Source organism: Podarcis muralis, chromosome 17 (genome assembly GCF_964188315.1).
Source record: "Podarcis muralis chromosome 17, rPodMur119.hap1.1, whole genome shotgun sequence".
Classification (NCBI taxonomy): Eukaryota; Metazoa; Chordata; class Lepidosauria; order Squamata; family Lacertidae; genus Podarcis; species Podarcis muralis.
Window position 1 is genome coordinate 40,341,346 of NC_135671.1, and position 26,806 is coordinate 40,368,151.

Here is a 26,806-nt window from a genome sequence, read left to right on the forward strand (position 1 = left end):
GGGCCCCAAGAGTCATTCATTCATTCATTGCATTTATTTCCCACCTTTCTTCCTCCAATGAGCTCAAGGTGGCGTACAGGATTCTCACACTGCTCACTGAATGCCCACAATAACCCCGTGAGGTAGGTCAGGCTGAGAGGCAGTGACTGGGCTGAGGTCACACCAAATGAGCTTCATGAGAATGGGGATTCGAACCCTGGAATCCTGGTCCCTTCCAGGTCCTGGGCCAACACTCTCACCCCTCCACCGCACTGGCCAACCCCCTGCAATGTAGGGTAAGGTTACCAGATTTTTTTCAAAGAATCCGGGGATACTTTTTTTTTTTGAAAAGAGAAAAAAAATATTTTTAAAAAAGTTATTATTTTTTAAAAAAGAAGTAATGTCTTCTCTTCTGTGGTCTCCTCTGTCGCGTGGCCTTCCTCTGGGCCCCAGCCTGCTCTCTTGGAGTGCTAGCCGCCATGGAGTAGGCTCGGGTCGGGCCAGGACTTGGCCACATGTCCTTGCCCTCCCAGTGCTCTACTACCTCTCTTCCTCAGTGGTGGCAGCAGCGCGGCAAAGTCGGGGCTCCCCTCTTTTTTCTCCTTCCTCTTTCTCTCTCTTTCTTTTCCTCTCTTCCTTCTCCCTGCGTCAGCTCCAGGGTTTTCTTGGCCCCAGAGTGCCGCTGGGCAGTCAGCTGGTGCTCTTGCTCCCAGCTCGATTTGGGTCGTAGGGGGGTCAGTGGTTCCCGCAGTTGACGCGCTGGGCGTCCCTAGTTCCCTCCCAGCAGTGGCGGCGGCAGCAGCAGTCTCAGCAGCCCAGAGCCAGCCTGGTAGCGCAGTTGGCTCTGGCTGGCCTCAGGAGCTGCTCACTGCCGTGGCGCCCGCCATTTTGCCTCAAAGGAAGTCCCCATATGATGTGTCTTGTGCCGTTGAACCAATCACGCAACATTCATTCCCTACTAATAAATCTACAACACTTAAAATATAAATCCAGGGACATTAAATGAAATCCGGGGACAGATTTATAAATCCAGGGACTGTCCCCAGGAAACAGGGACGTCTGGTAACCATAATGTAGGGCACATTGTTTCGCGGGTTCAGTAAGATGGCAAGGGGGGGAGCGGACCACAAGGAAGACTCATGTCACACCTTAAAACCTGACAAGCAGTCAGAAGATCCTGCAGATCAAAGGTAGGGCTCTCAACCACCAGCCTCATTTGCACTTCAGTCTTCCTATACATCTGCTCCCATTATGCAAATTAATTCCACTGGAGTCATTGTGGTTTCTTAAACAGCAACATACACCTACTTTTTTAAAAAAGGCAATGCACAAAATGGACATGCCTCACATCTGTCAATTTGCCAGCATAAACAGTCGGAAATATGGCAGTGGAAAATGTTTATATTTTGCTACAATAGTGTTTGCATCGTTAGGTAGATCAAAGCGTCAAGATTTCAATAAATGGGGGGAATACTGTAAATAATAATAATCATTTTTTTCCAAGAAAAAGACGTGCTGGCGCTCACCATGAACCTCTCCCTTGTTCTCTTAGAATGGCAACGGTGCCCGCCTGAGAGGGGCCAGAGCTGAGCTCCAGCTGGAAAAAAAGCCCTGATAATAAGAATGGTCTGGTGGAAACCAGCTTATTTCCAATTGTGTTTGAATACAAAGGAGAAAGAGTGGGTGGTGTCTTCCCCAAGGCTGTTTCTGCCCCACCTTTTAAAGAGCAAAACATTTGTAAAACGTATGGAACTCTCCAAAGATTGAAATATCTGTATACATGATATACATGGGAGAAACTGTGTATTTTTTAAACAACTTTATTATTCCTGAGGTTATCCAGAACACCAAATGGCTCAGGTATCTTCCAGGTGAATCCCCACAGGACTGGGGGGCAGTGGCTACGTGAGTGAAGCCCCCCAACATCCTAAGGCTGTCAGAGAAGATTCCCAGAAGAGGCCTCCAGTTTCCACACAGGGCAAAGGGCCCTTCAGGACGCCTTGCGACATGGGAGGCAGTGGGTGACAGTTCTGCCGAAAGGCGCTCTCTCAGACCCAAAGAATGGATGTGCCAACAGTATGAAGATGGCATTGCCTTAAAAATGCCTCTGCAGAAGACACTGAGTGCACTTGCTACTCGCCAGCAGGTGTCGCCCATTCACAGATCCTCAGACTGAAGGATGGCGGTTTTTAAACGCGCCTTATTTCCAAGGAGAGGAGATCCAGCTGCCCCTGCTTGAAGTTTGGGCCTCCAAAGGGCTTGACTGTGACTGAATGCGGCCTCTTCTTAACGAGATCGTGACATCCTTTGCAGGGGAAAGAGCAGAAAAAGTAGTGTGGGGAGATAAATGGGGCGGCCATGACCACTACTGGGGGGCAGACAAGGATTTTACTGCACACCTGAAAGACACAAACCTTGTGACCCTGTCAGCTGGGGCTACACACCATTCTGGGGGTCCCATCAGCTTCCCAGGCGGGAGCAGGGGGAGGCCTTGCATTGGCTTCCAGGAGTTTCCCAGGGGGGCGGGAGTAGCCTGGGGTGCAACTGGGGGCGGGCAGTGGAAGCATAATGGAAGAAGAGATTTTTGAAAAACCCATTCAGAGCTGTTTCATGCGTTGTGTAATGGCGCTGGCTGGCAGGTCGGGTGCAGGGCAGCAGCAATGCCTCCCCTGGACCCGGAGGTCGTGCTGGAGGGAGGGGGTTTCCCCGGCTTCGGGCATAGCTAATTGTGGTGATTTAAGAATGCTGCTGACAGAAATAGAGCCAAACATGAATAAATTGATAGCAGTGCACTAGGTTCAGCCTTCTCATTAGGATTATTTTTAATGTTATTCATAATTTTTATTTTAATGTTATCCTTCTGTAGCCTTACTGGAGTTCAACGATTGGGTCTGCGTTGCTCTGGGATAGGAGGAAGGAAGTCAAACGACACCGAGGTGGATTCAAAGAAAGAGTTTATTCTGCTCTCTGGATAGCAGAAGGCACTTGCGTTGTGAGTCCACAGCAAGTCCAAAGAAATGAGAAGTTTCATGCAGTATATACAGTGGTGCCTCGCAAGACGAAAAGAATCCGTTCCGCGATTCTCTTCGTCTAGCAGTTTTTTCGTCTTGCGAGGCACCACTGTATATACTGCATGAAACTTCTCATTTCTTTGGACTTGCTGTGGACTCACAACGCAAGTGCCTTCTGCTATCCCTAAGCGGATTAGCGCTATTAGCGATTTAGCGGCTTAGCGGCTATTAAAGGCTTAGCGGCTAAGCTGTTAAAAGGCTATTAACGGCTTAGCAGCTTTGAAAAAGGGGGGGAAGCGGGGGGGGAATGGTGAGACTCGCAAGACGTTTTCGTCTTGCAAAGCAAGCCCATAGGGAAATTCGTCTTGCGAAGCACCTCCGCAATGGAAAACCCTTTCGTCTTGCGGGTTTTTCGTCTTGCGAGGCATTCATCTTGCGGGGCACCACTGTATATCCTCCAGGCACCCTCTCCCTCCTTCCCATATAAATCCAACCACGTCAGCCTACGTACGCAGGTTGACATCACATATGTTCCTGCTCCGGCACTCTCAACCATAAAAGGATCTTCCTTCCTGCACTTCTGACCATAAAAGGATCTTCCTCTTCCTACTCTTATCTGGGACACAGAGGTCGTCATCTCTGGGAACACGCTTTTGGCCCCCACGTATTTTGTGGTGAGCACATAAGATAAAAGTATTGACGTGTTTTCTTTGTCCCCCTAAAGAGTCAGGGTCATCCCTTGCCGTGACTGATAAAGGAGAGAGCTTGTTTATGCAATTGTGTCCTTATTTTGCTTTTGCTCAACAGCTCAAGTTTTGAGCATTTAAAATGCTCTTTTTTGAAAGAACAAAAGGGGGGGGGGTTGAGTCAGTTTTTAACTTGCTACACAGAAACCCATTCCTTCACTTCGTTATCTTAATTTTCTGTGTGTAATGTGAATGTTACTATGGTTGATTTTACGTTACGCCAGAGGTGGTTTAGTCCTGCTGGCCACATGACCCAGAAAGCTGTCTGTGGACAAACGCCAGCTCCCTTGGCTAGTAAAGCGAGATGAGTGCCGCAACCCCAGAGTCGCCTTTGACTGGGCTTAACCATCCAGTATTGCCTAGCTACTCTGTTCTCAGCAACAGACATTGGTCCAGTTCATAGAATCCAGCTGTGCACTTAGGGAACTGTGATGCAGAGACATAGCATGTGTTTCAATTTGTACAGTCTCTTTTCTCCCAAGCTCGTTCCATTTGTGAGGGGGCAAAATCACTTCAATAATATTTTTTAAAAAATAAATAAATTATATCTTGCCCATCTGGCTGGGCTTCCCCAGCCACTCTTGGCAGCTTACAGCACATAAAAAATTGTAAAACATTAGGCATTAAACATTTCCCGATACAGGGTTGCCTTCAGATGTCTTCTAAAAGTCAGATAGATGTTTCTTTCCTTGAATAATAATAATTTTAAAACAGCCAGAAGATTGAATGCTCACATCATAGGTTACCCCAAGATTAGGTGATCTGGTTTCAGGATTTTTTGGCTCCTTTTCAGGGGCAGCAGGAGCAGGTGTAAGACCCTGGGCAGGATTCAGCTGATGAGTTCCATCAGCAGAAGTCCTACGCAAGGCCTTCCACATGCATAACAGGGCTTCTCCCAACCTTATCTTTTCTAAAACGTTATTGTCTCACATCAAATATAAATGATCTCTAGAAAAGAAAACAGAAAACTGAAAACAGACACTGTATGTACTTATGTAACCCAAGAAAATTTTTAATAAAACAATTTTTAAAATAACAACAGGGCTTCCACCTCCCTCTCCAAGCCTCCCCATTTATTAATTTTATTTACTTATTTCATAAAATGTATATACTGCTTGACTGTAGGAAACCTGAAAGTGGCTTACAAAAAAAGACAGAACAATAAAATTATCTCTAAAAAAAAATTTACAACCATAATTTAAAATATACAGAAGATTAAAACCACAGTAAAATAGACTAAAACCAATTTAAACTCCTACAAACTTTCAGAATATCTGGGTAGGCTTGTCTAAATAAGAACATCTTCAGCAGGTGCTGAAAGGACTACAGTGAAGGCGCCTGAGAGCCAGGGGCTGGGCGTTCCAGTGTTGATGCTGCCACACTAAAAAATCAAGTGCTGACAGATGTGGGTCATGTGCAGCCTCTGTGAAGGTGCCAGTTCTGCCAACAGAAGTGGTCAAGCGGTCATATGTGGGGCAAGGTGATCTCAGATGTAAACTGATCCCAAGTTGTTAAGGACTTTATATGCTAATAGGAACACCTTGAACTTGGCCTGGGAGTCAGCAGGCAACCAGCGCAGATCTCTGAGCAGAGGTGCTCTATGCTGACGAGGCGTCTCTTCTGCCAGCAATTGTGCTGCAGCATCCTGCACTGTCTTGCAGCTTCCAGATCAAGTCCCAGCGAAGCCCCACATACAGCACTGCAGCAATCCAGCCTTGAAATGCACATGAAGCCACTTTAGAAAGTTGGTGTGTCAGGGCCTCCCAGGTGTTCTTTTACTGACAGGTGGTTGGACTAGATGACACTCAGGGTTCCTTCCAACTCTACAGTTACATGATTCTATGATTTATTTGCAGTGATAAACCTCTTTAAAATTTTATTGTGCTTTTAATTGTTGGGAGCCGCCCAGAGTAGTTGGGGCAACCCAGCCAGATGGGTGGGGTATAAATAATAAATTATTCTTGTTATTAATTATTACTATTATTAAAAATCTCTAATGTCTAAGGTATGGAAAGTCTACAGAATAATAATAGTGAAATATCCTTGAATTTTAAATTCAGAGCATTCCCATTTTTATATATGGTTGCATGATAACACTGACAGAGCAGCTAAGGAAGCATAATCACATCATATGCCGTCTGCCTCTCAGAAGACACCGTGTCCCACATACTGTTCTTCCTGGTAACAGAGACTCACCATGCTGCAGTGAAAGTTTCATTCATTCAGGAGATGGCATGAACAGAATTTAGCAAACAATTTTATTCTCCAGGCAATAAGACAAGAACATAAAAATAAATTCATTGAGAATGACTTGCTAGGTTTTGATGCAAGAAAATTAACTTGCAGTCCCTTCAATTCAGTTGCTGTTTGGGTGCTCAGCCTCCAGAATAGAAGCTCAAAGATTTTTGAAACAGTGGGGTAATTCTCCTATACAAGGTTAGATTTAAAACAAGGAGTCATTTAAAAAAATCTAGATGACAAGTTCAAGGTTCTGCAAGAGCGCTTTCCTCCTATTCTAATGTATGTAGACCATTTCATACATTTTAGGCATACACCCATAAAGCATAATTCACAAAGCAGATTTTGTTGGTGTTTTTACATATAAATGTGGCTTTGAGCCACATGTGCAAAAATGAAACTTTAAACTCGTGGAAGTGTGGAAAAACTGAGCATATGGAAACACATGACCCAACATTTTTCAGCAGTCATTTAAAAGCCTACATTATTTTTAAACCATTCTCATATCCTTCACATTTAAGACTTCAGCCTGGCCTGACACTGAAAAAGACAAGTTGTCTTAGAGTTGTGACATGTAGTATCTTTAAAGAAGAGAATCCTGAGTTCATGGATCATGATAAAAAACCATTTTATGTTGACTATGCCACCACATAAGAATCTTGGCTTTCCTTTAAGACCCAACTGGTGCCAGATTGCACCCTGGAAGAGCTTGGATGGTCCAAGAAGGAGACAATTGTTTTCACAATGCAAAATGCAATCATGATCTTGCCGGCTTATAGTCCCAGTGGGGTGAGGTGAAGGATCCAGGCAGACACTTCATTTCACACTGCAGGAATGAAAATCTAAGTTCTGAAAGCATCCACTGCTGGGGAAATAGTCCATCCTTAATGAGGCTCTTCCATCCTTCTGCCTTCAACACACCTGCCTGAACTCTTTGTGTTGCTTCTTACTGAGTAACTGAATGTTGTCAGCTATCTCTCAAAGCTTATGCTCTGGCAGCTTTTACCCCCCCCCCCCCGACCTGTAAGCATGAGAGTCCAACACTCCAGTTCTCAAAACTTCAAGATTCCAAGGCTTGGATGGAAGAGAAGGTTTTAAGAAAACATAAAAGGGACAAGTTTCTGATCACAAGTCTTTTTCTGAAAGTGCAGAAACCATCCAAACTCCTTAAGACAAAGTCCAGTTGGAGCACTGCCCATCAGTTGTTCAGCATCTCAAGAATGCTTTCCCATTTTCTCCCCCTGATCACTGGCTAAGTGGGGAGGATGAACCTGAATAACAACTGCAACTTGCTGGCATGGGCTCAAGTTCCTCTTCAGCTTATAGCAGCCACCTGTCCACTTAAACATTCACAGACTATACGTTGCCATTCAGGCACTTTTGCTCCATGGGGCTTCCCGTTACTTGCTGCTGCTGCCGCCGTCTTAGGTGGTACTTCTTGATCTTACTTCTGTAGTGCATGTAATAAGCCACCCCTACTGCAGAAGAAATAAACACTGCGCAGAGAACCCCAATTATGATTCCAAGGATGTCAGGCTGGTAAGCTGTGAAAGGCAAAGACAAGTGGGTTAAGGTTATGGGCCTAAGAATTCTGCAGGGCTGCAAATCTGCAGAACACACACAGCTTTGCTTTTTAAAGGGCAAAATTCAAGCCCTCGTGATTGAAAGGACGTGTAGGTTGCTAAACACCAAAAGCTCAAGTAAATGAGCCTGGACCAGTGGACCACAGAGATTCTTGCCTCTTTCGCTAACTTTAAGACCTCTGGTGATTCCTACACTTGTGTTGCTGTTGAATGCTAGGTGTGACTAATCCTCCAAAACTAGCTGCTTTCTGGAAGTTCCTGGTATTTTAAGGGTTGGAAGTCTGGTTGCAAATTGAAATGCTAAGACAATTGAGCTAATCTGCACATTTCCGAAAGTGGAATTTTGTGTAGGCTACACACAAATTGGAGGTTATGAAGCACTAAGGCCTATCAAAGGGAACACAGGAGCAAGTGTCGGAAGAGTCAAGTCCGCTGATTTGGGAACCTGAAGGCATCACTATTACCTGTGGTAAGTGCACACTTTTATGTTGGCCCACGGTCGTCTCTGACTTTGAGGCTGAGAATATGCGACTTCCAGAGGCTGGCACCTGACAAAAGCTGTTCAGCGAGCCAACAAGCGTGTGCAAGATTTCAACAGCACTCACATCAAAACCCAAAAGAGTTTCCGTTGGACCTGTGCAATTAATGCCTGCGGGTTGTTAGACAACCTGGCCAGTGGCCTGGCTCGGCTTGGCATCCCATATCCAGCTGTGTACTATCTCCAATCCAGAAAGATTGAGGAAGGTTCTTTCTGTTGGGCTCCTTGGGATCAATTTATAACCTACATTTTGGTCCTGCTCTTTAGCAGAGTAATTTTAAATAATTCCACATTCTTGGTAGTCTGCTACCAATCCAAACCATGTGAGTGTCTCTCTCTCTCTCTCTCTCTCTCTCTCTCTCTCTCTCCTTCTCGTGTGTGTTTGTGTGTGTGTGTTTCATTGGAAGACGATTTGGACAAGGAGGTTAACTTACATTCAATGTGTATGATCACATCTCTTACATCAAATCCATAGGCGTTGGTGGCATTGCAATGATAGATGCCACCATGCTCTTTTGAGACTTGCTGCTGTATCCCAATGTTGTATGACACCTCATCTTTCCTGCATTCAACAGTTGGTGGTGGGTTTCCTGAGGCTGAACAGATAAAGGTCTCTTCACTGCCATCCTTCCAGGTCAACTTATCAGGGCAGCTAGAATCACTCATTTGGGGCGCATCTGGAATGGAGAAGACAAACGTGGTTGTTTTGCCTTGGCCATAAGGGATGAATTGCAGCATCTTATTTCATCATTGCAAAACCGCATAAGATTTGGTGGTAATCTTGTGCCCTTTAGGCAGCGTGCACAGGAAGCTCGTGGATCCTAGAAGCCACCTGGATGCTCCAGTCTAGCAGCTTGCACAGAAACTTGAGAATCCCAAGGCTAGTCCATGCATCCGTATTCACTGCAGGATGCATGTGTGAATAAACCACCAGAGGCCAAGCACCATAGACGGAAGTGTTGTATCGCTTCAGATCACAGAATGCATTTCAGCTGAGCTCAGTTCATACATTCAGGGTCAAAACAGATGTGATGTCAGGAGTTAACATCCATAATCCAGTCCTACAATTATTATTTCTTCTTCTCCCGTCCAAGTGGGAGATAACTAGAGCATGCACCACTCTGGCGGACTGTCTCGCCAGAGTGGTGCATGCTCTAGTTATCTCCCGCTTGGACTACTGCAATGCGCTCTACGTGGGGCTACCTTTGAAGGTGACTCGGAAACTACAGCTAATCCAGAATGCGGCAGCTAGACTGGTGACTGGGGGCGGCCACCGAGACCACATAACACCGGTCTTGAAAGACCTACATTGGCTCCCAGTACGTTTCCGAGCACAATTCAAAGTGCTGGTGTTGACCTTTAAAGCCCTAAATGGCCTCGGCCCAGTATACCTGAAGGAGCGTCTCCACCCCCATCGTTCTGCCCGGACGCTGAGGTCCAGCGCCGAGGGCCTTCTGGCGGTTCCCTCATTGCGAGAAGCAAAGCTACAGGGAACCAGGCAGAGGGCCTTTTCGGTAGTGGCGCCTGCCCTGTGGAATGCCCTCCCATCAGATGTCAAAACGATAAACAACTACCTGACATTCAGAAGACATCTTAAGGCAGCCCTGTTCAGGGAAGTTTTTAATGTATGATATTTTAGTGGGGTTTTTGGTTTCTATGGAAGCCGCCCAGAGTGGCTGGGGAAACCCAGCCAGATGGGCGGGGTACAAATAATAAATTATTATTATTATTATTATTATTATTATTATTATTATTATTATTATTATTATTAAAGAAAACATGCTAAAAGAAACCACAGGAGGGGTTGGGGGTGGGATTGAACCACAGCACTGGAGGGAGTACACACACACACACACACACACACACACACTCATAGGTACTAGTATATCCCTTGCACACACCATTTAGTATCTCTCACTGGGACAATTTGGACCAATGAAATGGTTGAGGGAGGGAGGTTAACACACTCCCAGCTAAATGGCACGGGTCTGAATCAGCCCCTCCCTGCCCCTGGTGTCACTGTTTAAAAAGAACCGGACATCCAAACACAATCCTCCCAGCATCGAACATCACATCAGATGTGAATAATCAGGAGTTGATCAGGTTGTGTAAGTGGCTCCAAGATTTGAGAAAATGCATTGGGAACTGACACTGGGAAAAGGTACAGCTATAGGACCTGTGCATGGGTAGGAAAGACCTGATGGCTTCCAAGAATAACCTCCCATTTTATAGGCCAGCTTCTCAAGCAATTTCCCTAACCCTTATTTTCTCATTCATGGAAATTAATTAATTAACCTTACACAATAATTAACCCCACAAATTGTGCATATATCACACTGATCCCAATGATGAGCTAAATCTATATTTGGTCTGCACCACTTCAGAAGGCAGGGGATAGTGGGGGCTGACATGACTCAGTGTTCCATGATGCAAACAAAAGATTAAAAACTAGCATATAAGGGAGAAGGCCAGGCCTGTTTTTGAAGTGCAGGGATTGATTGTTGTGCTGTTTTTGTTGTAATTATTTGTATATTTAATTGTGTGTGTGCGGTTTTAATTCTACCAATGTTTAATTGTTTTTTAATGATTGGGGGTTTTTCTATGTTTTTAGTGGTTCTTATTTTTATCTGTTAGCTTCCTTGAGTTCTGTCAGGAGAAAAATCGGAATATAAATAAATCAACAACCACCATGTATAAAATAGCTCTCAGCCATGTGAGCCCCTGTCTACAGTCTGAAGTGGTACAGTCCAAGCACAGGCTGCCTCATGCAGAACTAGGCCTATATATATGGACGACAAGCTGCACAGGTTGGATAATTCATTCCCACTGCATAATTTATTTATTCTTTGTTGCATAATGCGAAGAGTTCTGAATCTCTAGAAATAAAATATTGTTCAGAAGAGCATTTCCTACTCACAGAAGACAGTGAGATTTGCAGCTGTCTCTTTCACAACCGAGCGCCCATCAACTTTCAGCTCCACTTTGCACATGAATTGCCTCCCATTATCCTCTTTCTGGGCCATCAGTGAATACTGCAGAGAAGGACCATCTCCGGATAGTAAGATCTCCTGGGTGTCACTGATCCGCATGACGACACCAGGGGACTTGGAGCCATCAGACCTGCACATAACTGTCACGTTTGTGTTGACAGGGATTTGGGGGTGGTCAATGTGCAGGGTGGGTTTGGGCAAACCTGCAAGAGAATGTAGCAGAACAGCCATTACATATCTAGATTGCTTGACTGACTATAATTATTACACCATGAGCTAAACCTTATCAAGTTAAAAATTTTGGTGAATTTTTAAAATAGGCTTGAGGTAAATTGGCAGGTTTTAGCCATGATGGTGAAATAGCTTAGAGCTCTCCATGCTTAGAGGCAGTGTACAAAAGGTAACAGGTAATAGATAAAGGACCTCTGGATGCTTAAGTCCAATCAAAGGCGACTATGGGATGAGGCAGTCATTTTGCTTCAGGCTGAGGGAGCCGGCGTTTGTCCACAGACAGTTTTCTGGGCCATATGGCCAGCGTGACTAAACCACTTCTGGTACAATGGAACACCATGATGGAAGCCACAGCATGCGGAAACACCATCTACCTTCCCACTGCAGTAGTACCTATTTATCTACTTGCATTGGTATGCTTTCAAACTGCTAGGTTGGCAGGAGCTGGGGCAGAGCAACGGGAGCTCACTCCATCATGCGGATTTGACCTTCCGATTAGCAAGCCCAAGAGGCTCAGTGGTTTAGGCCACAGCGTCACCCACTCCCTGTACCTGTGCCAGGCAGGGTATCAGATGCTAGGGACAAACAGGAGGGGCAGGGGAAGCTGTTTCTTTTCCCTACTGTTTGTGGGCTTCCTGGAAGCATCCAGCAGGGCCAGACAAACTGATCTAGATGCTTTTTTGGACAGGCAGGAAAGTTCCAGTCTGTTGCTCAACCCATTCATCATCCCCCTCCTGATGTGGAGACGTTGGCCCGACTCTGCTCCCTGGAATTGCATGTTGAAAGGCTGTTAACTAATGGGAGCCAAATGTCTGTCATTTTGACAGGCATGCAGGGAAGACCTATGCCTGGCAGCCCCACTGCAAAAGGCTGTACTTTATAGGTGTTGGGCCAACAAATGCTGGTGGAATGAGCTCAGGATTAGCCTGCTGAAGAGGAGACTGAGAAGAAATATGATAGGCAGCTTGAAATATCTCAAGGGCTTCCACATGGAAGAGGGAAGAAGCTTGTTTTCTCCTGCTCCGGAGGCTAGGACCTGAACCAATGGTTTCTAGTTACAAGAAAGGAGATTCCGACAAAACATCAGGAATAAGTTTCTGATAGTAGGAGCTGTTTGACAGCGAAGCATGAGAGGTGGTGGGCTCTCCTTCATTTGAGGTTTTTAAGCAGAGGTTGGGTGGTCTCCTGTCATGGATGCTTTAGTTGAGAATCCTGCATTGCAGGCGGTTGGACTAGGTGATCCTCAGGTCATTTCCAACTCTACAATTTTGATTCTATGAAATCCAGAAATGATACTCACTGTAAACATTCACAGTACTCTCTGCAGTTTTGGTCACTGGCCCCAGAGAGACTATGCAGATCAACTGATGTTCTCCTGCTGATATTGAGGTCACCTGAGCCTGGGCACTCACTTTGTGCCCTGATATGTGGTTGCTGGAGTTCAATCTCTCCCCTGCAAAGAACAGCTGAAACGCTGCCTTTTGAACCGGAAAAAGTCCAGACACCTCACATTCCACAGGCATGCTAGTATTGATCTCTACAGAGCCCAAAGTTTGAAGATATGGGTCCATGGGGAAAACTGAAAACCATGAAAGAAATCATATCAGTTATGAAAAGAGATATCACTCCCATAAACAGGCAGTGACCACTGATGCCAACAGAAATGAAAACAAAGCTACTGAAGAAATAAACTAGAGGTTTGCAGAAGTTAAAACAAGTGAGCTTTCCCAAAAAACAAAGGAAGGCAGTAAATATATCCAAACCAGCCCAATGAACATCAAGCCTGCTCAGTTGGCTTAGATGTTAGTTGGCTTCCATGGACTTACTGCCCTCTCTGGTTTGTGGCAGATGGAAATAAATCATAAGCAAAATTACAGGTAGCCACCTATACCAAAAAGATTACAACCAGTTGCAGTTTCATTCAGTACCCCCAGCCTTGCAGATACAGTAGCCCTGTCTGCACCCCAATGCCATTTCATAAATAAAAATGAAATAGATCCATCATGGATGCAAAAGAGAAGCAAGAAAGAGTGTCCTTTCTGACATCCAAGGGGATCTGTATGGGGGAGTGACAATGCAGGGTGGGGGGGCTCCATTACCTCCAGAGTTTCTGCTTGGATTTATGCCCATTAGCAGTCAATGAATCTGCTTCTTTTGCCATTGTGCCCACTTCTTTTAGAGGACGTGGGGCCTCTGATGTGAACTCACCAACAGTCTCCAGCGATTTGCTGAGGGAAGCCATTTCCAAGAAGGGCCCTTCCGGCCTCAGGTCCAGAACTGCGCGGCAGGTGACTTCCTCTCCGTGGTCATTCTGCTGAGCGGTGATGCTGTTGCTTGTCACCACAACATTGCCGGCTTCAGGATTCCTGTGGTCCTCAAAGGTCTCCACATAGAGCCTCCTCTCCCCTTGATACAAGGTCACGGTGAGGTTCCAGATGGGGGCAACATCGAAAACTCGACAAGTCACATTATACTCCTTACCCACCTCCACCTCGGGCAGCGGATCCAACACTACGCGCTCCGGAGCTCCTGGAACGGAATAAAAAGTGATAAATCCTATTGATTTGACTTTCTTCAATAACGTTTTATTCTGGATTGTTGTTGTTTTTTAAATGTTGTAAACCAGTTTGAGATTTCCCCCCATAAAAATAAAGCAGTATAGAAATGAAATGAGTAATGATAATAATTTATTTCATTTACAGATCACTTCCTATGAAACAGGTCAAAGCAATTTAACAATAAAAAAAAATGCATAAACAATTGAGTATCAAATACCACCCAATCTTCATTGGTTAATAAAATTCAGAAGTAATGGAAAAAGAAAGGATACACGTTCTGTGTTTCTTTCTACGCCAGTCTTGGGACCGATCCCTGCCGGGCATCTCAGGACCAGGGGGGCAGCATGTCCAGACCTTCAGGATGAGACCCATGAGGTCTCTGCTTCAACTAGGCAGCCCCTCTCACCCCACTGCCGTCTTCCCTCCTGCCTTTGCAAAGATAATTTTGCTTGGGAACCAAGTGGGGCTGACAGAGAGGGCTGACTTGGGCAAAGCCATTAAGAGCTAAGAAAGGACAAAACTTCCGGGCATGCCACAGCAGGCTGAATTATGCAAAATATTAAAAGTGGCAGGAAGCATGCCCATTTGATTAATTTACATAATATTTACAGGTTGCAGAATGTATCCCTTCAAGGCACAGACATTTCCACTGTCGACTAAAGCGTCATCAAGGATGGGGCAATGAAGGGAATTCTATAACTTGGGGGCTACCGCAGCAAGGCCCTGCCCCTTGTTCTCAGCAAGTGAACCTCTTTCGATGGCGGGTAAACCCTCCAGGCTTCTCTATCTGGTTCTCAGAACTCTCCTCAAGCTGCAGCCCCTTTCCCCAGACCATGCCCCCCACCAGCCCAGTTCTGCAGCCTCACTGAATGATTTTGCCTGTTTGGAATAAGTCCTTGAACTTGGATGTCTCTTCCTTGTCTGGATGGAGGATAGAGAAGATGCATGAGTGTAAATTGGACATTAATTTCTCCACCCACTTTTGCATCTGGCCCTGTCCACCGCTGGTAGTGCCCCTGGGCTGTCCAGAAAAGAATGCAGCCCTTGGGCTGGACAAAGTTCGCCCAACTCTGAGGTGGGCCAAGCAGCTGGGCCTTGGAAGGGAACCTCAACCTCTGGGCAAATGGCTCTAAGCTGCTTGGGGCTTTTGAGGTTGGCACCTGCCTTTCACTTTACAAGGAAACTTCCAGGGCAGCTTAAAAAACAAAAGCATAAAAACAAAGCTCTTTTAATAAAAACACTCTATAGCTGCACTGCATTTCAAATTGTTCTTTCTTTCTGCTGTTAAACTGCTTTGAGATGCTTTATAAGAAGTGATTCCTAAATAGAATCGAACAAATAATAGTAACAGGGGGAATTGCAGTGCAGCAACATAGAAGTGAACATCAACAGCATTCAAAGCAGATTTAAATGAGGAAATAAAAGAAAAACCAAAGGCCTGGGCAAATACAGAAGTATCCTGCTGGTGCTGAAAATGCAACAGCATCAGCACCACAGTGAACTACTCTGGGGAGACAGTCCTGAAGACAGGGCTCCCATTCCAGGATCACAAATGACTGTGCAGGAGATCCCTACCTGGTCCCCTGGACAGCCACTCCAAGTTAGATTACCGGGTTATGTGGATTCAGAAAGCAGCTTTGCATGCTCAGGGTAGTAGCCAGCCACTTTCTTTCCCGGCCTCTTGCTGAATTTGAATCCATGTCCCTCCTATTTTCCACTGAATAACCTTCAAGCCAAGCAGCACTCCAAATCCTCTGCCCTGAGTGAATGATTATTCCAGGACTGCCCAGTATATGACTTACGGTAAACTGTGGTGGTTATCCTCTGATATTTCTGCTCTGTCCCCCCACAGGTAGCAAAACACAATGGCTTTGGTTCCCACTCAGTAACACTGGTGAGATTGAAGGCTTTCCAAGCAGGCCCAGTCCCTGCAGCAACGGTCTGTAAGCTGGTCTCCAAGCCAATGTTCTCACAATTGGAACTGCAGTTTAATACCATGGAATCTCCATACTTCACTGCAGGCTTTTCTGGCCAAATCCTCAAGTAGTAGTCCTCTTGTTGAGCCTCTGAAAACACAATAGATACGAAATGGAAACAAGAAGAATTACCGACAAAAGAAGAGTGGCAAATGAAGTTAATGGACTATGCAAAATTAGATAAATTAACAGGATGGATTCAAAACCTGCGGGATCAGAGATTCTTAGAAGACTGGAGTAAATATTTGAATTATTTAAAAAGCAATTGTAATAAACAGATTACGCTAGTAGGACTGCAAGAAGTTTCTGTAAGGAGGAATGTGTGAAATATTGCAATGAAGATTATGAAGAGAATTATTAGTTAATGATAAGTAAAAGTAATAGAGAAATTAAGAAATGCAGAATACAAGTGATAAAGTATGGAAAATCTTCAGAGGTTGTTGATGGAAGTCTAAAATATTGTGTAAGATAAGAATTTATGTTAAATGATTGTTGGAAATGATATGTTAAAAAATCAATAAAAATGTACAAAAAAAGAAAATACAATAGATACAACATGTACAAAAGTGCAATACTAAATAGTTCTTAATTAAAAAAACCCAATAAGAAGCAATAAAATGGTGAGATCACAGTGGGGGAAAAGAAGCAAGGAAAAGGCAAAAGAAAGAAAGTAGTAATACCAAATAAGGTGAAACTGAATAAGGTGAACTCTGCAGTTCCACAGATTGTTTCCCTTATCTCCTTCAGTCCAGAATACGCCTGTTTTTAGCCAAATATTATTAATTTTTAAGAAACAGGTGTCCCTGCTCTAGAGAATGACTCCAGAGAGTGCCCAGTTTCCGTGCCAGGCTTGGCACCCAAAGTCCTCTGCCCCCACATCTTGTTGCAGCGGCCAGATAACGGACTCCGCGAGTAAGACAGCCCTCTCCTACCCTGGAGAGGTTGGCAGGACTAATTACCCTCTTATTAGCCCTGAATTTCTGGCACGACTGGGGGTCCGACCTCATGGGAAACAGCCATTTCCCTCAGCAGGAAACATAACTCAGCTGATAAAGCACAAGACTCACGGTTGTGGGTTTGAGCCCCACGTTGGGCAAAATATTCCTGCACTGCAGGGGGTTGGACTAGATTATCCTCATAATCCAACTCTACAATTCTGTGCTCCTTCTGGGGTAGTTTGTCCACCTTTGATCCCCACCCAGCTCTCACCTGTGGCTCCTTGAAGCTGTTGGCATGTGACAGCAGCCACACCCCAGAAATGGCTTTGACTGGCCAGCTTAACCACATGAGGGTACCCAATGGGACTTCCCCTGCATGTGAAGACAGGCTCTGGCAGATTAAGTGGAGGAAACCAAGAGTGGGCCACAATGGTCAAGAATGTGTTTTCTGCACGTGCTGTAGAGGGGCAGATGGGGATCATCAACCTGGGAAGGCAGCCCGTCTAGGAGAAGGAAACTCTGATCCTAAACCTCCGCTGCCTTGTGGTTATACTCATTCATGAGAAAGGCTTTGGGCATAAACCCTGACAAGAAATCCATACCTGCTGCCTCACAGGACATCTTCAGGAGAAGAAAAGGCTAAGGAGCAAAACCTACACAAATTCAGAGTGGAGTCCAAAAGATTTTGGCCTTGTATGCCTCTTTCCGGCAACTCTTGCAGCCAGCTGGTGCCAAGAGTATCGCTCTGCTTTCCTTTGGACCACATCAGTGAGGCCAAGAAGGCGTCTTGTAATCTGGGCAGCCCAGGACCTTCATACATACTATCCAAGCTTGTGCCCCACAGAGGTCACTTCGGGGCTGCGAACACAGCAAATACAACGCAGGAGTCAGCAGTTACCAGTTACCAGTTTCTGCAGCCACAACAGGCGCTATGATTCTCCAGCGGTTTGACTCCCCCCCGAGAGGCGAACTCCATTGTGTCCATTGAGACAGACGGATGCCAACAACAACAAATGATATTTTAAATCAGGCATAGGCAAACTCTGGCCCTCCAGATGTTTGGGACTATAACTCCCATCATCCCTAGCTATCAGAACCAGTGGTCAAGGATGATGGGAATTGTAGTCCCAAACATCTGGAGAGCCAGGTTTGCCTATGCCTGGTTTAAATCCATTAATGGTACTGATTAGCCACTGAAATACTAGAGTCCTTTTGCTTCTATTTTTAAACAGAAGCTTCTGTCCGTGGAACCAATGCCTTCTCCTCCCTCCCCCATGATTCCTGAGAATTAAGAACAGAGGCACTGTAATAGAAATGCCTTAGGTGTGACTTTAAATCTCCTTTGAGGAGACTTTAGGGCTTCCTTTTTCCTTTGTTTAATGACTCACTTTTTGACTTGCTCTTTAGACTGCTGCCAGTAGATCAAGAAGAGGAATTCCCTGCCACTCCTTATTCTGATTAGCGCTGAAAGAAAATCAGACCCTTTCCAGGAATGGCTCAACTCAGCAAGTGAATTACAAGAAGAAATACTGGGGCGGGAAGGAGGAATACATCAAACCCTTGGAATGCAAGGCTACACAAACACACGGACTAGGGATCGCAAGCCCCAGAAAACACAGAGGAACCTAACTCTGCCAACATGCGTATAAAGGTAAAGGGACCCCTGACCGTTAGGTCCAGTCGTGGTTGCTATCTCCCCAGAAGAAATATTCCTTATCTACATCTAACCCTTCCATCCCAATAATCTCACTTTGCAAATAAAAGGAAATACCGGTAATAGTACTGGGACCTTCAATCTGGAAACCTCCAGTCACTTGGTTTCATTACTCAGAGTGAAATGCTAATTTCTCAGGACCTCACTTAAGCAGATGTTTGTTTTGGGGAAACACTTTGAAGGACTATGGGGGGGATCTGTGATTAGATGTCTCTTTAAAACAAAAACTTAGCAGCGGGGGGGGGGGGGGGCTAAAGAAGAGCTTTAGACTGCCTCCCTCCCAAAGTAGTATTTGTCCCATAAGGGAAAACAAGTATCGTATGGTTGGCATCTGTCTGGTCTCAGGAGACAATGGAAGAGTGCACCTCAGGAGTGAAGTCAAAAAATGAATTGGGATTTTTATTTTGTGAGGTGGTGGGTTCCACTTAAAGGCTGGCAGCTTAATTTAGAATAGGAAGATACCTGCTTTAAAAAACCCAGTAACAGTGCAGCTTATTCACCCCCACAAAAGGGGTAATATCGCAATTCAAACCTTGCCCACCTTACCCCCCCCCAACTCTGAACACCTAGGATTCCTCATGACTCAAGGGAATATTCAGCATGGACCCTGTAATCACATTCGCTGTGATTGGGAGTGGAGAATGATAGGGAGAAATCCCCTTCTAGTTATGAACTGTGAAGATGGCAGGGTGCTTAAAGCAACTTGTTAAGAGTGCAACCCTATATGTCTATCATAACATCTACTCAATAAGACATTGAGAAAGTTAAGTGCTCAACAATTCACGGACACAAAAATATACCCCCTCCCCCAAAAAAACCCTGAGTGTGGCAAAAGGGATATAAACGTTTGTGTTGGCTATATAACAATGCCACTCAGAAAAGCATTTTGGCGCAGTGGAGAGGTGACAAACACAAGCAGCCTTCATGGCGAAGGTGGAGAGGCAGAGCTGAATCTGGACTTTCCACATGCAAACTCAATACTGTAGCCCAAGCCTCCCAACCTGATGTCCTTTAGATATTCCAACTACTACAACTCCCATCATTCCTAACTACAATGGTACCTCGGGTTACAAACTTAATTCGTTCCGGAGGTCCGTTCTTAACCTGAAACTGTTCTTAACCTGAGGTACCACTTTAGCTAATGGGGCCTCCTGCTGCCGCCGCTGCGTGATTTCTATTGTCATCCTGAAGCAAAGTTCTTAACCAGAAGTACTACTTCTGGGTTAGCAGAGTCTGTAACCCGAGGTGTTTATAACCCGAGGTACCACTGTATTCACCACTGGGAGTTGAAATCTCCCTCAGGAGGTGGTGAACGCTCCTTCCTTGGAGGTTTTTAAGCGGAGATTGTATGGTCATCTGTCATGGCTGCTTCAGCTGAGATTCCTGCATTGCAGGGGTTGGACTAGATGACCCTCAGGGTCCCTTCCAACTCTAAAATCCTATGATTCTATGATTCTTTTGGTCTAATATCTGGAGGGCACCAGTTTTTGGAAGCCTGTCATCAAACACTGCCTGTTTTGTCTGGCAAAGGGATGCACCTACACGTGATGCAGAACATTCATGATTAGGGTTGCAATCCTCTGCACACACAGCCGGGAGTTGTTGCCGGCATCCATTTGTCTCGAGGGACAAGGCATCACCAGGGGTGAAGTCAAGCTGCTGGAGAATCATAGTGTCTGCTGTGGCTGCAGAAACTGGTAACTTGTAACTACTGCTTCCAGCATTTTTAAAATTTGTACGGAGGTCCTGGGCTGGCCAGATGGCAAGACTGATATGTCTGTATCAGAGTGAAAAGGTTTTTGGAAGCCACATGGCAGCAACTTGTATTTGCCACTGAGTGCAGCTCAGGCCTGGGCATTCCAGACTTCGTCTCTGGGGAGTTTCCCCAGGCCACACCCTCTAACTGGCCCTGTTCTGCACCAGCCCCCAGTGCGTTTCCCTGCCTTAAACTGTGACGATGCCTCCCATGCGCCTGGATGGGGAGGACGTGCGTGTGGAAACCCCCAATTTTTGTGCGGCTGGAATGCGTTCTGTGCAAAGATTAGAGTCACACCCATTGCTTTGCTCACCTTTTGCGTCTGGCCTTGCCATGCAGTCCCCCTCAGGCTGAAAAAGGCTCCCCACCCCTGGTGCACAACTAATCTTGCCTTTCTGATGAGCATATTATGTCTGTGTTTGTCTCAATCTAGCTCCTCTCAACTCCCATACATCAATACATATGGGGGAGAGTGGTCATTTGAATTGAGGGAAAACAGGCATTTGGAATTCCACAAGGAAGACTAAAGTACAAAATGGCTTTAGTGCTGAGTATTTTCATTATATAAATTTGTGGGTTGGTTTGTTAGCTATTCCCCCCCCCCCCTTCTCTGTTCTATGTAACTCCAGAGATGCACCCGCTTCCAAAGGCTGTGTTCTCTGAACCAGTGAAGCAAAACTGTGTCTCCACTCTTAAGACAAATGCAGTGGATATCGACAAGGCAGCAAGAATGCAAACACAATGCTGGGAGAGAATTCTCTCTGGGCCCGGGGACATGGACATATGAAGCTGCCAGACAGCTGCTCCATCTAGAGAGTGATCAGGAGTAGACAAACTTCAAGCTTGTTAGAAATACCTTGTTTTTAATAAGAACCCCAAGATCTACAAACCAGAGGCAGGTGCAAAAGACATACAGTTAGAATTAAAGATCTGAGCATGTTCTCCTTCTAGGGATTTCTTTTTAGTACCAGAACTGAACTGAGTTCTGATCACGTCCTTTTACACACACACAAAAAGGTCTACCTCTTGTTTAGCTTTCTTCATCTCACCATTCTAATTTTAGATAGAAAAAGAAATGTTGCTTTAAAAACAGCTGGGAGTCAGAAAGCTGCAAACCCAGAGGCCAGGCAGAAGATCTGCCCTCTACCTAGCAGTTCTCTCCAAGGTCTCTGACAGTGACTCTCCAGCATTGGGACCTGGGATCCTTCTAGCTAGTGATTCTACCAGGAATTGGACCTGGGTTGTTCTGCATCCAAAGCATGTGTTTGAACCCTGGGCTTTTGCCCTCCTGGACATTTTACCTACATTGAGCTGAGCTTGAGGAGGCTGCCCAGCAGGACCCAAACAATCACAGAACCAGAGAATGTTTCCACCAGAGATTGGAATGGTGTGTATGTTGTTGTTGTGATTTGTGTGTGAAAGAGACCCTTTGCTCTTAGTGAATGTGAACTCATACTTTGGCACCATAGCAATTTTTTAAAAAAGTTTCACAACTGTGTCTGTTTCATCTGCTCTAACTGAAATTTTAATTGAAGCCAGCTGCATTGACATCTTTCTTGTTTTCTTCTTGTAATTTTGCACTACTAGAGTTCATGAACCATAGAATGAATTCATTTTCATTCACTTCTCACACTCCTGAGTCCTTCCATAGATATACTAATCAGTTCACTCACAGAATCAGGCAGAAGGTACCTTCTTTATGAGTAAAAAAATTATGTTCAAGGAGGAAAAAGTACACTCAGCTGTTGTGTGAAAGTAGCCAGAAATGAATTGCTGCTGCTTTTCTCATTCCAGGAAGCATAACACCAAGCTCAAGCAAAGCTCAGGGCTAAGAAAGGTAGTAGTAATGCGACCCTGCGCCTCAGCCCAAGAGGAGGGGAGGCTGGAGGATTCAGGGCAACCCCTTCCCCTCCTCAAACCGGGAGGGGCCAGCAAGCAGGGGAAAGCGGGGAGCCCGGTCACAGATGGAAGCGAAATAAAACCTCTTTCCAATGCCGTGGCTCAACCCCGTGAAGTCTGGCTCAGAGAAAGGGCCTCTGAGCATAGGGAGAGTGCATTTCTGACCATTCGCCCCTTTTCTAAAACGGCGAGCTCCTGGTTTCAGCCTCTGAGCCTCGCCCTCGCCCGCCCCAGGACCGGCGGGACCGGCGGACAGGGGCGCCCGGAAAGGCCGACTCCCTTCCCGCCCTTACCTTGCGCGGCAGAGCAAGCGGCCGAGGCCAGCAGCAGGAGGAGGGCGGCGGCGGGCAGGCGCGGCATGGCGCGGAGCGGGCGCTGCGGCCGGAGAGCCCTTCAGGTGCGCGGGCCACGCCGAATCAGTCCCGCCAGGCTGCCGCCGGAGCATCCGCTGGTGGCGCCCGCAGCCTCTCGCCGGAGGTATATACGCCCCGAGGCGGTTCCGGGAAAGGCTCCGCTCACGAGGGTCGGGGAAACTCCCGCCGCCGCCGCCCGGCCCCCTTTCCAGGCCGGCCTCCTGGGGGCGGCGAGGGGCTGCGCTCGTCACGGAGCCCGGTCAGGTGCCGTCCGACTCAGCGCCCCTTCGCCGCCTTCCGAGAGGCTTTCCGACCCGTTTTCCCTTCTGCTCCCCCGCGGGCACCAGGCGCCCCGACTCAGGATCATTTAGGAAAGCGGATCCTCGGGGAAGCCCCGTCTCGGTCGCCAGAAGGCGAAACCGATTCCTCCAGGGGGCCTTGGGCGAAGAATTCTGTCCCAGGATATCCCTGTCCTGGACAGCTCTAAAAAAGGAGTGAAGCAGCCTTTCGGCCCCTCCATAGTTGTGGGCGAGGAGCCGAGCCCGCCCAGCGCTGAGGGCGCCCCAAGCAGATCGGCCTCCCGCCCGCCCTCTGCGCCCCGGTCCCGCGGGCGGCATCTGGGCATCTGCCAGGGGCGCCTGGTTTGCCCCCCCCCCCGTTGTGCATGACGTGTATATGATGTCACGCAACACTCCCCCCCCCCCATGTGGCCCAGGTTGAGGTGTCGACCACACCTGGATCGCACACCCCTCATTCAGTGGCGGTGGTGGAGTTTTTGTTAATTTGTGGGGAGGGGGAGCCCCGAAGGGGAGTCACTGCTGGGCACTTGCCCCCCATCTGCACCCAGAGGGTCTGTGGAGCCAACTGACTTCTACTCAAAAGGAAACTCACAGAAATAAAGGGATCTAATTTAGCCATGTTCATTAATGTCAATGGGTTTGTGCTGAGTATTACTAACACTGAATGCAACACCCCCCCCCCCACTTTGAGAGCCTGAGGTGGCAGGAGAGAGGAATAGGCTGCCTTTCTTGTTTTGCTTTTTGACTGCTGCTAACAAATTACTTTCCAAGGAGGAAGAGAGCTTGGGGAATGCGCTGCTTCCGTCCACCCACAAAACAGCAGAATATATTGGCACGGGAAGAGGTGTTACTCACTGTCTACTGTCTACCAGTGGCTACTTTCCTTGCAAGGCACTAGAGTAAAGGTGCATTTTTCTCAGGGGAGCAAGTGGGGCTTTTCCCCCAAAGACAGTGTGGGGGGAAATGCAAAGTTTGCATGGGGGGGCATCAGTCCCCTGGATAGATCTGCAGATCCGTATGTCCCTTTGCCTGCCAGAGGCTGGTTGATTTTAGGCAGTTCCCCACTGGCCTGATGCAGTGGGGAACTTTCCACCTAGGCGGTAACAGTGCTGGAGCCCTCTTCTTGCAGCGCCCTCCCCACACTGGCACTCAGCATCCAGACTCTTGCTGGCTGCGGGAGGGCAAGCAGCAGCAGCAGCTGTTTCTGTCACTCACACCCCATGTTCCCTTCTTCCCTGGCCCTGCCTGCCAGTCACACTGCTACTGCTTTGGCCTGGAGGTTACTAATGGTACAAAACAAATAAACCTGGACATTTTGCAAAATTTTAAAAATCTGCCCGGATAGCCCTTTTAAACCGTAAAAAGAGGATGTACCCGGTAAAAACCGGACATATGACAACTCTACCCCAAAGGGGTGATTTCTAGTAAGTGGCATTTAGAAGCATAGAGCTTTGTTAGTTACAGATTGTTTGTTCTTGTTGTTTAGTCGTGTCTGACACTTCGTGACCCCCTGGACCAGAGCACGCCAGGCACTCCTGTCTTCCACTGCCTCCTGCAGTTTGGTAGCTTCGAGAACACTGTCCCACCATCTCATCCTCTGTCGTCCCCTTCTCCTTGTGCCCTCCATCTTTCTCAACATCAGGGTCTTTTCCAGGGAGTCTTCTCATGAGTCACAGATAGACTTTGTTTTAAAAAAAATGGTAAAGGTAAAGGACCCCTGACAGTTAAATCCAGTTTTGAACAACTGGGGTTGCGGCACTCATCTCACTTTACTGGCCAAGGGAACTGACATTTGTCCGCAGACAGTTTTTCCAGGTCATGTGGCCAGCATGACTAAGCCGCTTCTGGCACAATGGAACTCCGAGACCAGAGCAGTGCACGGAAATGCCATTTATCTTCCCGCCGGAGTGGTACCTATTTATCTACTTGCACTTTGACGTGCTTTCGAACTGCTAGGTTGGCAGGAGCTAGGACCAAGTAATGGGAGCTCACCCCATCGTGGGGATTCAAACCGCCGCCCTTCCGATCGGCAAGCCCTAGGCTCAGTGGTTTAGACCACAGCGCCACCCAAGTCCCTAGACTTTGTTAGTCACAGTTAATAGACCATGGTGCCTGAATCCTTTCTAATTCCTGGGGTATTGAATCCAGGGTTAAAATCTAATGAAGGAGTAAATTGTTGAAGTAGCCAGGCCAGCTTTTTGGTAATGGTCTTCTAGTATAACAAAGGATGTTACATATAGCATATATTCAACACAAAAAACAGTGACAATTTGTGGTTGACAAAGGGCAGCTGGACATCTAAAGGGCCCCATTACCTTCAGGAGCTCCTTGGGGCCTCATCAAACTTAAATCCGGCCCTCGTGTAGTTCGCAGCAGCAGCAAGCACTGCAGTGGTTCTGGTGCAAGTTGCAGGGAGCCTGCATGGGGACAGCAGGGATTTCTGCTGGCTACTTTGAAGAGCTGGGCTTTCCTGGCCAATGAACAGGCCCGCTCTCCTGCCTTGGACAGTCTCTTTTCCTGGAACACAGCTGGAGCTGCTGCTGCTGCTGCTGTAATCCAAAGTGAGCTGTGAGGCAGTGGGGGAGGGAGACAGTGCTCCTGAAGGTAGGAGTCTATCAATTGATGAAGATGATCATCCAAATGTCATAGACCAAATGGAGCAAACAGCACGCAGATCTAGTGGTGGGAGGAAAAAATCCTTAAATAAGAGACATGGGGGAATGATTAATGGACTTCAATGTCTGTACACTAATGCGCAAAGCATGGGAAATAAACAAGATGAGCTTGAGCTCTTGGTACAGCAAACTAAATATGACATAATAGGCATCACTGAAACCTGGTGGGATAAGTCCCACGATTGGAATGTAATAATGGAGGGATACAATCTATTTCAGACAAACAGACCAGACAAGAAAGGAGGAGGAGTGGCGTTATATGTCAGGGATGTGTATACCTGTGAAGAGATCCAAGATTTAGAACCTCAAAGCCAAAGTGAGAGCATTTGGGTCAAAATTAAGGGAGAGAAGAATAACAGAGACCTCATTGTGGGAGTTTACTATAGATCCCCAAGCGAAACGGAGGACATAGATGATGCCTTCCTGGAACAGATGGCCAAGCATGCAAAAGGAAGGGAGATAGTAGTAATGGGGGACTTCAATTACCCGGATATTTGTTGGATGTCAAACTCAGCCAAGAGCATAAGGTCAAACAGATTCCTCACTGGCCTTGCAGACAACTTCATTGTCCAGAAAGTGGGAGAAGCAACAAGAGGAACAGCCATTTTAGATCTGGTCCTAACCAATGTTGATGAGCTGGTTAGTGGGGTAGAAGTGGAAGGATCATTAGGCGCGAGTGATCATGCTCTTCTGAAGTTTACTATACAGCCGAGACTTCCGGGTTAGCGCCATCGACAAATGGCGGATTCCCTCCGAGCTCCGGAGGGAATCGGCTCTATAGGAGATGGGTCCAGCCGCGGCGGCGACGCGGGGACCCTCAGAAACCACAGGCCCTGAAGCCTGTGGACCTGGTGACTCGGCGGGCACCATTTGCGCCCCCCCGACCTGCGAAGGAGCATTTTTAAAGGCTTCGGAACGGGGGACGGGGAGCGGCGCGGTGCTGAGAGTCGACTGCTTCTCCTACGGAGTGAAGCCGCGTGCCATGGTCGGAGAGCGCTGACTTCTTTCTTTGAACATTTGGACTAAAAGTAACAACCTGTGAGTAATACGGAAATCGGATTTATAAAAGGAAATTTTTTTGTTTGGATTAGGCACGATCGGGGAAGGCGCAAAGAGGAAGTCCGTCTCCCCGCCTTGTAAACAACTTAAAGCAAGGACTAGATAACTAAGGTCGAGAGAACATCTTCTTCTTTAGTGGATAAAAGTTATTAATTTCACGTTTTGGCAGTACAAGCAATCTTGCTGGAGGATAAGAGTTAATTTTGCTGAAGTGCCACCTCCCCCGGGACCCGGGAGTGATCCGTGAGAGAGCCTGTTGAGGA

The 26,806-nt window shown here is 46.7% G+C and overlaps 1 protein-coding gene across 1 annotated transcript; it reads right to left on the bottom strand.

Moving 5' to 3' along the window:
- Positions 1 to 4,724: 4,724 nt before the first annotated feature.
- Positions 4,725 to 23,051, bottom strand: LOC114587344 (intercellular adhesion molecule 1-like). The gene is made up of 7 exons (XM_028711389.2): positions 22,451 to 23,051; positions 15,677 to 15,940; positions 13,525 to 13,845; positions 12,617 to 12,895; positions 11,013 to 11,288; positions 8,530 to 8,772; positions 4,725 to 7,518 (listed from the first exon to the last, which is right to left on the bottom strand). Exons 1-7 carry the CDS (start codon positions 22,515 to 22,517, stop codon positions 7,331 to 7,333), a joined length of 1,638 nt encoding a protein of 545 aa, XP_028567222.2. The 5' UTR covers positions 22,518 to 23,051; the 3' UTR covers positions 4,725 to 7,330.
- Between the last annotated feature and the right edge of the window lie 3,755 nt (positions 23,052 to 26,806).

Excerpts from the sequence above, each read along its gene's own strand:
- LOC114587344 (XM_028711389.2), bottom strand. The coding sequence starts at position 22,517 with ATGCCGCGCCTGCCCGCCGCCGCCCTCCTCCTGCTGCTGGCCTCGGCC. Across the intron at positions 12,896-13,524 it reads CAAATCGCTGGAGACTGTTG|TTTTCCCCATGGACCCATAT; the intron begins GTGAGTTCACAT and ends CATGGTTTTCAG. Across the intron at positions 7,519-8,529 it reads TGTGATCATACACATTGAAT|CTTACCAGCCTGACATCCTT; the intron begins GTAAGTTAACCT and ends TGCCTTTCACAG.